This window comes from Rana temporaria, chromosome 1 (assembly GCF_905171775.1).
Source record: "Rana temporaria chromosome 1, aRanTem1.1, whole genome shotgun sequence".
Classification (NCBI taxonomy): Eukaryota; Metazoa; Chordata; class Amphibia; order Anura; family Ranidae; genus Rana; species Rana temporaria.
In genome coordinates, this window is record NC_053489.1 from 10,512,750 (window position 1) to 10,528,992 (window position 16,243).

Consider the following 16,243-nt stretch of genomic DNA (forward strand, 5'->3'; position numbering starts at 1 on the left):
GAGACAGTCTATACTCCCAAGAGTGACAGTCTATACCCAGGAGAGACAGTCTATACCCGGGAGAGACAGTCTATACCCGGGAGAGACAGTCTATACTCCCAAGAGTGACAGTCTATACCCAGGAGAGATAGTCTATACCCAGGAGAGACAGTCTATAGCCAGAAGAGACAGTCTATACCCAGGAGAGACAATCTATTCCCAGGAGAGATAGTCTATACCGAGGAGTGACAGTCTATACCCGGGAGAGATAGTCTATACCCAGGAGAGACAATCTATTCCCAGGAGAGATAGACTATACCCAGGAGAGACAGTCTATACCCAGGAGAGATAGTCAATACCCGGGAGAGATATTCAATACCCAGGAGAGACAGTCTATACCCAGGAGAGATAGTCTGTACCCGGGAGAGACAGTCTATACCCAGGAGAGACAGTCTATACCCGGGAGAGACAGTCTATACCCAGGAGAGACAGTCTATACCCAGGAGAGATCGTCTATACCCAGGAGAGATAGTCTATACCCAGAAGAGAAAGTCTATACCCTGGAGAGACAGTCTATACCCAGGAGAGACAGTCTATACCCTGGAGAGATAGTCTATACCCAGGAGAGACAGTCTATACCCTGGAGAGACAGTCTATAGTCTATACCCAGGAGAGACAGTCTATACCCAGGAGAGATAGTCTATACCCAGGAGAGATAGTCTATACCCGGGAGAGATAGTCTATACCCAGGAGAGATAGTCTATACCCGGGAGAGACAGTCTATACCCAGGAGAGATAGTCTATACCCAGGAGAGATCGTCTATACCCTGGAGAGACAGTCTATAGTCTATACCCAGGAGAGATAGTCTATACCCAGGAGAGACAGTCTATACCCAGGAGAGATAGTCTATACCCAGGAGAGATAGTCTATACCCAGGAGAGATCGTCTATACCCGGGAGAGACAGTCTATACTCCCAAGAGTGACAGTCTATACCCAGGAGAGACAGTCTATACCCTGGAGAGATAGTCTATACCCGGGAGAGACAGTCTATACCCAGGAGAGACAATCTATTCCCAGGAGAGATAGTCTATACCGAGGAGTGACAGTCTATACCCGGGAGAGATAGTCTATACCCAGGAGAGACAATCTATTCCCAGGAGAGATAGACTATACCCAGGAGAGATAGTCTATACCCAGGAGAGATAGTCAATACCCGGGAGAGATAGTCAATACCCGGGAGAGATATTCAATACCCAGGAGAGACAGTCTATACCCAGGAGAGATAGTCTGTACCCGGGAGAGACAGTCTATACCCAGGAGAGACAGTCTATACCCGGGAGAGACAGTCTATACCCAGGAGAGACAGTCTATACCCAGGAGAGATCGTCTATACCCAGGAGAGATAGTCTATACCCAGGAGAGAAAGTCTATACCCTGGAGAGATAGTCTATACCCAGGAGAGACAGTCTATACCCTGGAGAGATAGTCTATACCCAGGAGAGACAGTCTATACCCTGGAGAGATAGTCTATACCCAGGAGAGACAGTCTATACCCTGGAGAGACAGTCTATAGTCTATACCCAGGAGAGACAGTCTATACCCAGGAGAGATAGTCTATACCCAGGAGAGATAGTCTATACCCGGGAGAGATAGTCTATACCCAGGAGAGATAGTCTATACCCAGGAGAGATAGTCTATACCCAGGAGAGACAGTCTATACCCAGGAGAGATAGTCTATACCCAGGAGAGATCGTCTATACCCGGGAGAGACAGTCTATACTCCCAAGAGTGACAGTCTATACCCAGGAGAGACAGTTTATACTCCTAAGAGTGACAGTCTATACCCAGGAGAGATAGTCTATACCCAGGAGAGATCGTCTATACCCAGGAGAGACAGTCTGTACCCAGGAGAGACAGTCTATACCCAGGAGAGACAATCTATTCCCAGGAGAGATAGCCTATACCCAGGAGTGACAGTCTATACCCGGGAGAGATAGTCTATACCCGGGAGAGACAGTCTATACCCAGGAGAGATAGTCTATACCCGGGAGTGACAGTCTATACCCAGGAGAGATAGTCAATACCCGGGAGAGATATTCAATACCCGGGAGAGATAGTCTGTACCCGGGAGAGATAGTCTGTACCCAGGAGAGACAGTCTATACCCGGGAGAGATAGTCTATACCCGGGAGAGATAGTCTATACCCAGGAGAGATAGTCTATACCCAGGAGAGACAGTCTATACCCGGGAGAGATAGTCTGTACCCGGGAGAGATAGTCTATACCCAGGAGAGATATTCTGTACCCGGGAGAGATAGTCTATACCCGGGAGAGATAGTCTATACCCGGGAGAGATAGTCTGTACCCGGGAGAGACAGTCTATACCCAGGAGAGATAGTCTATACCCGGGAGAGATAGTCTATACCCGGGAGAGATAGTCTATACCCAGGAGAGATAGTCTGTACCCGGGAGAGACAGTCTATACCCAGGAGAGACAGTCTATACCCGGGAGAGACAGTCTATACCCAGGAGAGACAGTCTATACCCAGGAGAGATAGTCTATACCCAGGAGAGAAAGTCTATACCCAGGAGAGACAGTCTATACCCTGGAGAGATAGTCTATACCCAGGAGAGACAGTCTGTACCCGGGAGAGACAGTCTATACCCTGGAGAGATAGTCTATACCCAGGAGAGACAGTCTATACCCTGGAGAGATAGTCTATACCCAGGAGAGATAGTCTATACCCAGGAGAGACAGTCTATACCCTGGATAGACAGTCTATACCCAGGAGAGACAGTCTATACCCTGGAGAGACAGTCTATACCCAGGAGAGACAGTCTATACCCAGGAGAGATAGTCTATACCCTGGAGAGATAGTCTATACCCAGGAGAGACAGTCTACACCCTGGAGAGACAGTCTATACCCTGGAGAGACAGTCTATACCCAGGAGAGATAGTCTGTACCCGGGAGAGATAGTCTGTACCCTGGAGAGACAGTCTATACCCTGAAGAGACAGTCTATACCCAGGAGAGATAGTCTATACCCTGGAGAGATAGTCTATACCCAGGAGAGACAGTCTATACCCTGGAGAGACAGTCTATACCCTGGAGAGACAGTCTATACCCTGGAGAGACAGTCTATACCCAGGAGAGATAGTCTGTACCCGGGAGAGACAGTCTATACCCTGGAGAGACAGTCTATACCCGGGAGAGATAGTCTATACCCGGGAGAGATAGTCTATACCCGGGAGAGATAGTCTATACCCGGGAGAGATAGTCTATACCCAGGAGAGATAGTCTATACCCAGGAGAGATAGTCTATACCCAGGAGAGATAGTCTATACCCAGGAGAGACAGTCTATACCCGGGAGAGACAGTCTATACCCGGGAGAGACAGTCTATACCCGGGAGTGACAGTCTATACCCAGGAGAGATAGTTTATACCCGGGCTGACTGAAAACACCCTGAATGGACAGGTGACAGTTAGCGGTGAATCAGAGAGACAGACAGACGTTGGCATCGCTCATCCCCCCCCCCCCCCCCTCTCTTTTTATATCTAATAAGCATAAAAATGGACGCTCCCCCCCCCTTCTCCTCCCTTTACTACTAATAAATCTCATTCTGAGACTCCGAAATGAGTCAGAGAGCCCAGAAAATAACGTCTCTGTCCTCCCCAGACAAGCAGATGTCTCTCTGCCGCCAGAGTCAGCGCTGCCAGATCTCATTTACAGAAAAATAATAATTACAGTACATTCTGCTTTATATTATATATATATTATGTAACAATAATAATAATAATATACATTTCACGGAAAAAGTCTGAGATACGCTACGCCCGCCGAAATCTATGTGAATCTAGCCCAAATAGGTAGATTCAGGTAGAGTTAGGCCGACTTATCAGTAGATAAGCCGACCTAACTCAGAATCTACACCGACTTATGTTTAAGCGTATTCTCAAACAGAGATACGCTTAAACATATCTAAGATACGACGGCTTGCGCCATTCTATCTTAGATTGCAATTTTTTGGATGGCCGCTAGGTGGCGCTTCCATTGCGGTCGGCGTAGAATATGTAAATTAGTTGATACGCCGATTCCCAAACGTACGCCCGGCCGCCGCAGTAGATTAACGCCGTTTCCGTAAGGCATTAGCAGGCCTAAAGTTATTCCATCTATTAGGTGGAATAACAATGTATCTCCCGCCGCGAGATTCGAATTTTTTACGTCGTTTGCGTAAGCCGTCCGCTTATCGGGCTTTACGTCGTTTACATCCACGTCGAAATCAATAGGCCCGTGCGGCGTACGTAGCCGCAATGCACACTGGGAAATGTAGGCGCCTGTCGCATGCGCATTAAAAAAAAACGTAAAAAACGTGAGGTCAAGCCTCATTACCATAAAACACTCCCCCCCTCCAACACATTTGAATTCGGCGCCCTTACGCCCGTCCGCTTTAGGCTACGCGGCCGTATATTAGCAGGCAAGTACGCTAGGTGGCGCTTCCGTTTGTATACGCGACAAATATGCAAACGGGGAGTTACGCCGATTCAGAAACGAACGACCGCCCGGCGCTTTTTTGTTTTTTTTACGTCGTTTGCGTTCGGCTTTTTCCGGCGTATAGTTACCCCTGCTATATGCGGCGTATCCTATGTTAAGTATGGCCGTCGTTCCCGGGTCAAATTTTGAATCTTTTGCGTAAGTCGGTCGCGAATACGGATGGACGTAATTTACACTCACGTCGAAACCAATGACGTCCTAGCGACGTCATTTGGAGCGATGCACGCTGGGAAATTTATCGGACGGCGCACGCGCAGTTCGTTTGGCGCGGGAACGCGCCTGATTTAAATTCTACACGCCCCCTAGCCGCGGAATTTGAATTCCGCCGGGGGATTTCCGATACGCCGCCACAACTTTTAGAGGCAAGTGCTTTCTGAATAAAGCACTTGCCTCAAAAACTTGCGGCGGCGGATCGTAAATTGGATAGGTTACGCGGATCTAAAGGTCCGCTGACCTATCTGAATCTAGCCCGCTGTCGGCACTATATAATAAAATAGGGATACATTGTGACGGCGGAGCAGTCTGGACTATCCGGAGAATCTCACGCATCTTCTCTACACGCACAACCGCCAGCGACGGAAACAAGGCAACGTCTCCGCTTTGAAAGTAAACCCAACCGTTAACCCCTTCGTCGCCGCCCCCAGCTGCCAGGCCTTGACTTTATATGGTGACTCTATATCCCCTCACCCATTCGTCACAGGAGGATCCAGACAACGCATGCTGCTGAGGAGCTGAACTAAAGAGCTTGCAATTAAATAGAACGTCCTAAAAATACTGATTTGTTATTTAGATGTTTGCGCAATCATCACACACACACACATACCAAATACATACCAATACCATCATACAACCGATCCATCAATGACACCAAAAACGATCAAATGGAATGAAAAACGCAAACCAAAGATCCGATCGGTTTAGCCCTGGTTCACACTGCTGGCGACTTGAGACGCATAAAAGTCGCATGACCGGTGAAAAGACATTTATTTCAAAGACGGACGTTTCAATCAATGTTTCCCAGTGACTTTCAAAAATGGTTCCTGTGATACTTTGACGCGACTTGCTTGCCATTTAGGAGCCTCTGCACTGGAAATCGCATTGGGTCGCAGCGGTGTGAACCGAGGCTTAGTGAGCTTTTCCAATAGTTCCAGATGTGCCAAGACTATCAGCTGCCATGGAATTTTGTTGATTGCTTCCGCGCGATCAAATATATATATAGAGCCAATCGCAAGTTCAGATTAAGGCTTCATTTCCGTGGACGTTTTTACAGCCACTATTCTGAGCGTTTTTTGCAGCTTAACCATTTAAGCCCCGGACCATTTTGTTGCTAAATGCCCAGGCCAGGTTTTGCGATTCGGCACTGCGTCGCTTTAACAGACAATTGCGCGGTCGTGCGACGTCACTAACTCTCTTTGTCTCTTCTCCCTCTCTTTTCTTTATCTCTCTCTGTCTCTTCTTTCTCTCTCTTATCTCTATCTTTTCTCTGTCTATCTGCTCTCTATTTCTGCTTCCTATCTATCTCCTCTTCATCTCTTCTATCTATCTCTTTTCTCTGTCATCTCTCTTTGTTTTCTCCTCTCTCTCTTCTCTCTTTTTTCTATCTCTTCTCTCTGTCCTCTCTTTTCTCTGTCTCTCTTCTCTCTGCCCTCTCTCTTCTTTCTCTCTATCCTCTGCCTTTTTTCTTTCTCTCAGTCTATGTCCTCTCTCCTCTTCCTCTCTCTTCTTTCTTATTCTCTTCTCTTTCTTTCTTTCTTCTCTCTCTCTCTCTCTTCTTTCTCTCTTCTCTTTTTTTCTCTTTCTTCTTTCTCTCTCTCTTCTTTCTCTCTCTCTTCTTTCTCTCTCTCTTCTTTCTGTCTTTCCTTCTTTCTCTCACTTCTCTCTATGTCCTCTCTTTTCTCTCTATGTCCTCTCACTTCTCTCTATGTCCTCTCTTTTCTCTCTATGTCCTCTCACTTCTCTCTATGTCCTCTCTTTTCTCTCTATGTCCTCTCACTTCTCTCTATGTCCTCTCTCTTCTCTCTCTCTCTCTTCTCTTTATTTCCTCTCTGTCTCTCTCTTGTCTCTGTCATCTCTCTACTCTCTCTTTATTTCTCTCTTTCTCTTTTTTCTGTCTCTGTCCTCGTTATCACTCTCTTCTCTTTGTCTCTGTCCTCTCTCTTTCTTCTTTCTTTTTCCATCACTCACTTATATTTCTCTCTCTGTCTCTATGTGTCTTCTATCATTTCTTCTTCTTCTGCACTTTAATACTTTATCTATCTTCTCTTTTTCTTTCTCACTCTGTTTTCTCTCCACCTCTTTCTTTTGTCTTTCTGTATCTCTCTATCATGTTTTTCCTCCTTCACTCTCTCTATCCCGCTCTTCTCATTTCTCTTTTCTCTCTTTATCCCTCTCTTCTCATTTCTCTTTTCTCTCTTTATCCTTCTCCTCTCATTTCTCTCATTCTCTCTCTATCCTTCTCTCATTCTCTCTCTATCCTTCTCTCATTTCTCTCTCTCATTTCTCTCTCTATCCTTCTCTCATTTCTCTCTTTATCCTTCTCTCATTTCTCTCTCTATCCTTCTCTCATTTCTCTCTCTATCCTTCTCTCATTTCTCTCTCTATCCTTCTCTCATTTCTCTCTCTCATTTCTCTCTCTATCCTTCTCTCATTTCTCTCTCTATCCTTCTCTCATTTCTCTCTCTATCCTTCTCTCATTTCTCTCTTTATCCTTCTCTCATTTCTCTCTCTATCCTTCTCTCATTTCTCTCTCTATCCTCCTCTCATTCTCTCTCTATCCTTCTCTCATTTCTCTCTCTATCCTTCTCTCATTCTCTCTCTATCCTTCTCTCATTTCTCTCTCTATCCTCCTCTCATTCTCTCTCTATCCTTCTCTCATTCTCTCTCTATCCTTCTCTCATTCTCTCTCTATCCTTCTCTCATTTCTCTATCCTCTCATTTCTCTCTCTATCCCTCTCTCATTTCTCTCTCTATCCTTCTCTCATTTCTCTCTCTATCCTTCTCTAATTTCTCTCTCTATCCTTCTCTCATTTCTCTCTCTATCCTTCTCTCATTTCTCTCTCTATCCTTCTCTCATTTCTCTATCCTCTCATTTCTCTCTCTATCCTTCTCTCATTCTCTCTCTATCCTTCTCTCATTCTCTCTCTATCCTTCTCTCATTCTCTCTTTATCCTTCTCTCATTTCTCTCTCTATCCTTCTCTCATTCTCTCTCTATTCCTCTCTCATTTCTCTCTCTAACCTTCTCTCATTCTCTCTCTATCCTTCTCTCATTCTCTCTCTATTCCTCTCTCATTTCTCTCTCTAACCTTCTCTCATTCTCTCTCTATCCTTCTCTCATTTCTCTCTCTATCCTTCTCTCATTCTCTCTCTATCCTTCTCTCATTCTCTCTCTATCCTTCTCTCATTCTCTCTCTATCCTTCTCTCATTTCTCTCTCTATCCTTCTCTCATTCTCTCTCTATCCTTCTCTCATTCTCTCTCTATCCTTCTCTCATGTCTCTCTCTATCCTTCTCTCATTCTCTCTCTATCCTTCTCTCATGTCTCTCTCTACCCTTCTCTCATTCTCTCTCTATCCTTCTCTCATTTCTCTCTCTATCCTTCTCTCATTTCTCTCTATTCTCCTCTCATTTCTCTCTCTATCCTTCTTTCATTTCTCTCTGTATCCTCCTCTCATTCTCTCTCTATCCTTCTCTCATTCTCTCTCTATCCTTCTCTCATTCTCTCTCTATCCTTCTCTCATTCTCTCTCTATCCTTCTCTCATTTCTCTCTCTATCCTTCTCTCATTCTCTCTCTATCCTCCTCTCATTCTCTCTCTATCCTTCTCTCATTTCTCTCTCTATCCTTCTCTCATTCTCTCTCTATCCTTCTCTCATTCTCTCTCTATCCTCCTCTCATTCTCTCTCTATCCTTCTCTCATTCTCTCTCTCTATCCTCCTCTCATTCTCTCTCTATCCTTCTCTCATTTCTCTCTCTATCCTCCTCTCATTCTCCCTCTATCCTCCTCTCATTCTCTCTCTCTATCCTTCTCTCATTTCTCTCTCTATCCTTCTCTCATTTCTCTCTCTATCCTTCTCTCATTCTCTCTCTATCCTTCTCTCATTTCTCTCTCTATCATTCTCTCATTTCTCTCTCTCTATCCTCCTCTCATTCTCTCTCTATCCTCCTCTCATTCTCTCTCTATCCTTCTCTCATTTCTCTCTCTATCCTTCTCTCATTCTCTCTCTATCCTTCTCTCATTCTCTCTCTATCCTTCTCTCATTCTCTCTCTCTATCCTCCTCTCATTCTCTCTCTATCCTTCTCTCATTCTCTCTCTATCCTTCTCTCATTCTCTCTCTCTATCCTCCTCTCATTCTCTCTCTATCCTTCTCTCATTCTCTCTCTATCCTCCTCTCATTCTCCCTCTATCCTCCTCTCATTCTCTCTCTCTATCCTTCTCTCATTCTCTCTCTATTCTTCTCCTCTCATTTCTCTTTTCTCTCTCTATCCTTCTCTCATTCTCTCTCTCTATCCTCCTATCATTCTCTCTCTATCCTTCTCTCATTTCTCTCTCTATCCTTCTCTCATTTCTCTCTCTATCCTCTCATTCTCTCTTTATCCTTCTCTCATTCTCTCTCTATCCTCCTCTAATTTTCTCTCTATCCTTCTCTCATTTCTCTCTCAATTCTTGTCCTCTTTTCTCTTTTCTCTCTCTATCCTCCTCCTCATTGCTCTCATTCTCTCCTGGGCCATCACACTTAAGGCAACAAGCGCTAAAACGAATGTTATCACATCGCAAGGCAACACATCGGCTCTATGCACATCAGTACATCGCAGTGCCATTCTATTTTTTTTTTTTAAGTGACCCAAAAGACAAGACAAAGCCGCACCATTCCAGAAATACGGCAGCGCCAATCATTTTGAATGTTACCCCAATGCACCGTCTGGTAGAGACCAACGCACCCCGGCATATCACAACGCATGCACCGCATGTTCCGCATGTTCCGCACGTACCGCATGTTCTGCATGTTGCAGTTCAGTGTTGTAAACAAACAATAATGCCATGCACATTTTTTCAATCCATTGGCAGACTATTCAGAATGAATGGACTGTCTTAAAGCATGGCACATTGATGCCCGTCATAAATACTGCAATAAACCCCTTAGCTGTGGATGGGCCCCGTGCCCGCCCCTCTTCCTCCGCTCTGTCTATGCATGCACATGGTCCCAGTATATGGAATTATAATGCTATGTCTTCTGATTGGGGCCCCTCTATATTGGGTTTGCACTCTGTAAATCACAGCCACCAATCACTGCCCCCCCCCCGTGTACCCGCAGCCTGCGGATTGTCAGCACACGGGACAAGCCCCCACTCGTCTCTTCTCATACATTCTTAAGATCTAATTGTTTTTTTTTATCAGATACAATTATTTATCTCCATTCATCACGAACCCTTTCCTCCCCTGGCACCCCCCAGGCAGAGGGCGCAGTACACGCGGAGCCGACCACAATCCATCCCTCAGCGATCAATATCGTGTTTTGCAAACTTTTTATACTTTCTGGATAAATAAAACAAATATTTAAAAAATAAACTTTGTATCAAGTTTTATAAACATCTTCAGCAGCTGTTCAATCAGCTTCCCCGGCACACAACAACTGGCACTGCCATGCATCCGCAGCGGGCGGGACGATGTAGATGAGACTTCTGCCCTCTGGCTGGGCGAGGGACTACAACTCTCAGCATTCCCCACTCATTACCCCTCATCAGTCACAGGGGCCAAAGTTTATCCATCTCTGGAGGTCTTTGCATTAGAAAAGCAGCAGAAAGAATAGAAGGTCCCCCTCCCCCCCTCGCCCCTGGAATGGGGGGGGGGTCACCCCCTTACTCACCGACAGCCAGCTGTGGGGCGGTTAAAGGTGCCGCCAGCAGGAAAAGGGTACATATCCAAGACCACCGAACTCCTGTGTGCGGGCCAAACTCCCAACTTGTCCCCATCCCAGGACTTTTGTTCCACTCATCACCCGGCCTGCCTTCCCCCTCTCTATATATATATATTTCCAGCTGTGGTTCCTCCGGCCCCTCCCCCATCCTCTCTACGTACGCTGGCCCCGCCCCTCATCTGTAACAAGAGTCCACCCCCCCTCCCCCCCCTCCAGGGATTACACATCCAGATGTGTCTTTGTCAGCAATACGATCTATCTATGCATCATTTAAAGGGACACTCCATTCACATCATTTAAAGGGACACTCCATTCACACCATTTAAAGGGACACTCCATTCACATCATTTAAAGGGACACTCCATTCACACCATTTAAAGGGACGCTCCATTCACACCATTTAAAGGGACACTCCATTCACATCATTTAAAGGGACACTCCATTCATACCATTTAAAGGGACGCTCCATTCACATCATTTAAAGGGACACTCCATTCGCACCATTTAAAGGGACACTCCATTCACATCATTTAAAGGGACACTCCATTCACATCATTTAAAGGGACACTCCATTCACATCATTTAAAGGGACACTCCATTCATACCATTTAAAGGGACACTCCATTCACATCATTTAAAGGGACACTCCATTCACATCATTTAAAGGGACACTCCATTCATACCATTTAAAGGGACACTCCATTCACATCATTTAAAGGGACACTCCATTCACATCATTATTTAAAGGGACACTCCATTCATACCGTTTAAAGGGACACTCCATTCGCACCATTTAAAGGGACACTCCATTCACACCATTTAAAGGGACACTCCATTCGCACCATTTAAAGGGACACTCCATTCACACCATTTAAAGGGACACTCCATTCACATAATTTAAAGGGACACTCCATTCACATCATTTAAAGGGACCCTCCATTCACACCATTTAAAGGGACACTCCATTCGCACCATTTAAAGGGACACTCCATTCACACCATTTAAAGGGACACTCCATTCACACCATTTAAAGGGACACTCCATTCACACCATTTAAAGGGACACTCCATTCACATCATTTAAAGGGACACCCCATTCACACCATTTAAAGGGACACTCCATTCACACCATTTAAAGGGACACTCCATTCACACCATTTAAAGGGACACTCCATTCACACCATTTAAAGGGACACTCCATTCACATCATTTAAAGGGACACCCCATTCACACCATTTAAAGGGACACTACATTCACATCATTTAAAGGGACGCTCCATTCACACCATTTAAAGGGACGCTCCATTCACACCATTTAAAGGGACACCCCATTCACACCATTTAAAGGGACACTCCATTCACATCATTTAAAGGGACACTACATTCACATCATTTAAAGGGACGCTCCATTCACACCATTTAAAGGGACGCTCCATTCACACCATTTAAAGGGACGCTCCATTCACATCATTTAAAGGGATGCTCCATTCACATCATTTAAAGGGACACTCCATTCACACCATTTAAAGGGACACTTCATTCACATCATTTAAAGGGACACTACATTCACACCATTTAAAGGGACACTCCATTCGCATCATTTAAAGGGACACTACATTCACACCATTTAAAGGGACACTCCATTCGCATCATTTAAAGGGATAGTCCATTCACACCATTATTTAAAGGGACACTCCATTCACACCATTTAAAGGGACACTCCATTCACACCATTTAAAGGGACACTCCATTCACATCATTTAAAGGGACACTCCATTCACATCATTTAAAGGGACACTCCATTCACATCATTTAAAGGGACGCTCCATTCACATCATTTAAAGGGACACTCCATTCACATCATTTAAAGGGACGCCCCATTCACACCATTTAAAGGGACACTCCATTCACATCATTTAAAGGGACGCTCCATTCACATCATTTAAAGGGACGCTCCATTCACATCATTTAAAGGGACACTCCATTCACATCATTTAAAGGGACACTCCATTCACATCATTTAAAGGGACGCTCCATTCACATCATTTAAAGGGACGCTCCATTCACACCATTTAAAGGGACGCTCCATTCACATCATTTAACCACGTGCCAACCGCCTCACGCATATATACTGCAACAAAATGGCATGGCTGCGCAATACCGCGTACTGGTATGTATTCCACTTTAAGAGCCTCTGCACAGCGGGGGCACCGACACTCGTGCTCGCCCCCTAGTGTTAACCCCTTCCTTACCAGTGACATTTACACAGTAATCAGTGCATTTTTATAGCACTGATTGCTGTATAAATGCCAGTGTTCCCAAAAATGTGTCAAAAGTGTCCGATCTGTCCGCCACAATGTCGCAGTCCCACTAAAAATTACAGATCACCGCCATTGCTAGTAAAAGAAATGCCATAAATCTTTCCCATAGTTTGCAGACGCTCTGACTTTTAGTTACAGCGGGTGTATAGACCTGGGAACTCGGCACAGGGATGGTGGAAACCCCTCATAATGTGCACAGGAGGTGTAAAGGAGGATTATATCCCATGTCAGTTTTCTGTGTCCCATTGGGGAGGTTTATCTTCACTTCCTGTCCCATTATATTAGACCAAATGATGTCATCACTGGGTGTCAGTGCTTCAATATGCAATGCAGGCACTTCCTCTTTTGGCTATGGGACAGGAAGTATAGGGAAATCACACCAATGGGGACACAGGTAGCAAAAAAAAAACACCAGTGATTCTATCCCCCCCCCCTTAAGCCCAGTCTTAAATGTTTTGGGGCGGATCCACGTAGCGCGGCGCATATTCTCGCCGGGCGTAGCGTATCTAAGATACACTACGCCGCCGTAACGTATTTTTATTTATTCAAATCCTCAAAGAATGCGCGCCGTAAGTTACGGGGGCGTAGTGTATCTTTGGCGGCGTAAGGGCGCGCAATTCAAAACAATGTGATGGGGGCGTGTTTTATGTAAATACGTTGTGACCCGACGTAGACAACGTTTTTTTTTAACGGCGCATGCGCCATCCGTGGGGGTATGCCAGTGCGCATGCTCGAAATTAAACCGGAAAAAAAACAATGCTTACGACGGTAACGTCATTCTACGCAAATCACTATTCGCGACTTAAAAAATTCAAATTTCGACGCAGGAACGACGGCCATACTTAACATTGAGTACGCCACCATGTAGCAGCTTTAACTATACGCCGGAAAAAGCCGAAGGCAAACGACGTAAAAAAATGCGCCGCCCGGACGTACGTTCGTGGATCGCCGTATCTAGCTAATTTGCATACTCGACGCGGAATTCGACGGAAACGCCACCTAGCGGCCAGCGTAAATATACACCTACGATCCGACGGCGTACTAAGACGTACGCCTGTCGGATCGATCCCTCATTCAGTATCTTGTTTTGAGGATACAAAACAAAGATAGGACGCGGGAACTTTGAAATTACGCGCCGTATCAATAGATACGCCGGCGTAATTTCTTTGTGGATCTGCACCTTTGTCTTTAATTCTACTTTAAAGTGTAACTGGAAAATAAAATCAAGTTTTTGTTTTTTTAACCTTTCTAACCCTATCTTCCTGTCTACATGCACTCCAGTGATGGCAGCATGGCATTGCTCAGGGTGGGTTTCCTGATGGTGACCACAGTGGAACCGGCCATTACTAGCCTATGGATGCCTGTGTGATGGAGGTGACAACACAGGAGCACAATTGGGAGACAGGGACGGAGCGTTGTCACCCTGTTACAGGAACTGCCTGGATAAGCACCGTCATGGCAGGATCACCAGGGATTTAGTTTAATGAAAGCTGCAATGACTTATGGAAGATTTCACCGATTGGAATTACATGATTTAAAGTAAAACAAACGGACTGGGATTTTGTTACAAACAATCAGGGACTGGAGAGGTGAGATCATACTCCGCTCGGCTGGAATTCTCCTCTTTCCCTTTGAAATCGGAGGAGAAGCCCTGAAGGAGAATTCTGCAGAAGAGAGAAGAGAGCAGCTCTGGTGTCTCCTGTCCTTCCAGGGGGCCGCCAGGATTAACCCTCCAATGACCTTGTGCGTCACTCAACCAGGAGGTATCCCCCCCCCCCCGGGATTTCCCAAAGAGCTTTCTACATTCTCCGATTTGTTAAATGAGGGAAAAAGGAACCCCAATCCAGGGCATCCAATCAGATTTCCCCTTTCAGAACAAGCCAGTATTGCTCATGCTGCTAATGGCATCCAGAAATGAAAACCGCCGTGTGGAAGGCGACTTGGTCTACTTCACTCTGTATCTGATAAATACAGAGCTTCCTTGGATCCTTTGGAGAAAGACTGAGCAGAGCTTTTACAGTGCCTCTAGATTGCACTGCATCCTCTATACAGCGTGTGCTGTAAACCTGCCCTCCCTGGGTGTACCATGTCTGCAGGGGTGGAGGCGGAGCTGTCAATCATTTCCAAATCCCCTCCCCCTCCCTTCCTTTCTTAAAGTGGAGTTCCACCCATTTTTTTATGTTTGTCTGTGATGCATGCCCTAATCTCATAGTGTTCAGAATGGACAATTTTTATTTAATTTGTTGCTTGTAAATACCTTTATTTTGTAGTCCTTCATTACTTCCTCCTCCTTATTTGCCTAGGCTAATAAGGTCACATGGCTATTTGCAAGGGTTTCTGGGATAGGCATCATGTTTCCCAGTAGTCCTTGCAAACCTGACTGAAACCTATTACATTGCTTGTGCACTGAGCATGTGCGAGATATGCAAAGCTGAAATCCAGGAAGTCATACAGTCTGGCTTCATGATGCCCACACTTAAGATGGCCACGGTCTATTTCTAGATTATAAACTATCTAAATGCTCTAACAACCTAACAAAACGGACCTTAGTTTACAGACTAACTTTACTAGAATACATTAAGCTTGTGTATTACAGGGGTATTTATATTTAAAAAGTGAAATTGTGGGTGGAACTCCCCTTTAATTCCCTGTCTTCCATCCTTTCCCTTCCTTTCTTTTTTCCCTCTCTTCCATCCTTTCCCTTCCTTTCTTTCTTCCCTCTCTTCTATCCTTTCTTTCTTCCCTCTCTTCCATCCTTTCCCTTCCTTCCTTTCTTTCTTCCCTCTCTTCCTTCCTTTCCCTTCCTTCCCTTCCCTTCCTTCCTTTCTTCCCTCTGTTCCATCCCTCTCTTCCACCCTTCCTTTCTTTCTTCCCTCTCTTCAACCCATCCTTTTTTTCTTCCCTCTCTTCCATCCTTTCCCTTTTCTCCTTCCTTCCTTTCTTTCTTCCCTCTCTTCCATCCTTTTCCTTCCTTCATTTCTTTCTTCCCTCTCTTCCATCCTTTCCTTCCTTCCTTCCTTTCTTCCCTCTCTTCCACCCTTTCCCTTCCTCCCTTTCTTCCCTCTCTTCCATCCTTTTCCTTCCTTCCTTTCTTCCCTCTCTTCCACCCTTTCTCTTCCTTCCTTTCTTTCTTCCCTCTCTTCCACCCTTTCTCTTCCTTTCTTTCTTTCTTCCCTCTCTTCCATCCTTTCCTTCCTTCCTTTCTTCCCTCTCTTCCACCCTTTCCCTTCCTCCCTTTCTTCCCTCTCTTCCATCCTTTTCCTTCCTTCCTTTCTTCCCTCTCTTCCACCCTTTCTCTTCCTTCCTTTCTTTCTTCCCTCTCTTCCACCCTTTCTCTTCCTTTCTTTCTTTCTTCCCTCTCTTCCACCCTTTCTCTTCCTTTCTTTCTTTCTTCCCTCTCTTCCATCCTTTACCTTCCTTTCTTTCTTCCCTCTCTTCCACCCTTTCCCTTCCTTCCTTCCTTCATTTCTTTCTT

The 16,243-nt window shown here is 45.3% G+C and overlaps 1 protein-coding gene across 2 annotated transcripts in view; it reads right to left on the reverse strand.

Moving 5' to 3' along the window:
- The window catches only part of LOC120924637 (disintegrin and metalloproteinase domain-containing protein 33-like), a 184,093-nt gene extending 173,532 nt beyond the window's left edge, over window positions 1-10,561 (reverse strand). Inside the window, exon 1 of one of the 2 annotated variants that reach the window (XM_040335650.1) lies at window positions 10,399-10,561. In XM_040335650.1, coding sequence (XP_040191584.1) covers window positions 10,399-10,504 — 106 coding nt within the window. In that variant the 5' untranslated portion in view covers window positions 10,505-10,561. The remainder of the gene's footprint in view (window positions 1-10,398) is intronic. The other variant, XM_040335642.1, reaches the window with a different exon arrangement.
- Window positions 10,562-16,243: the final 5,682 nt, after the last annotated feature.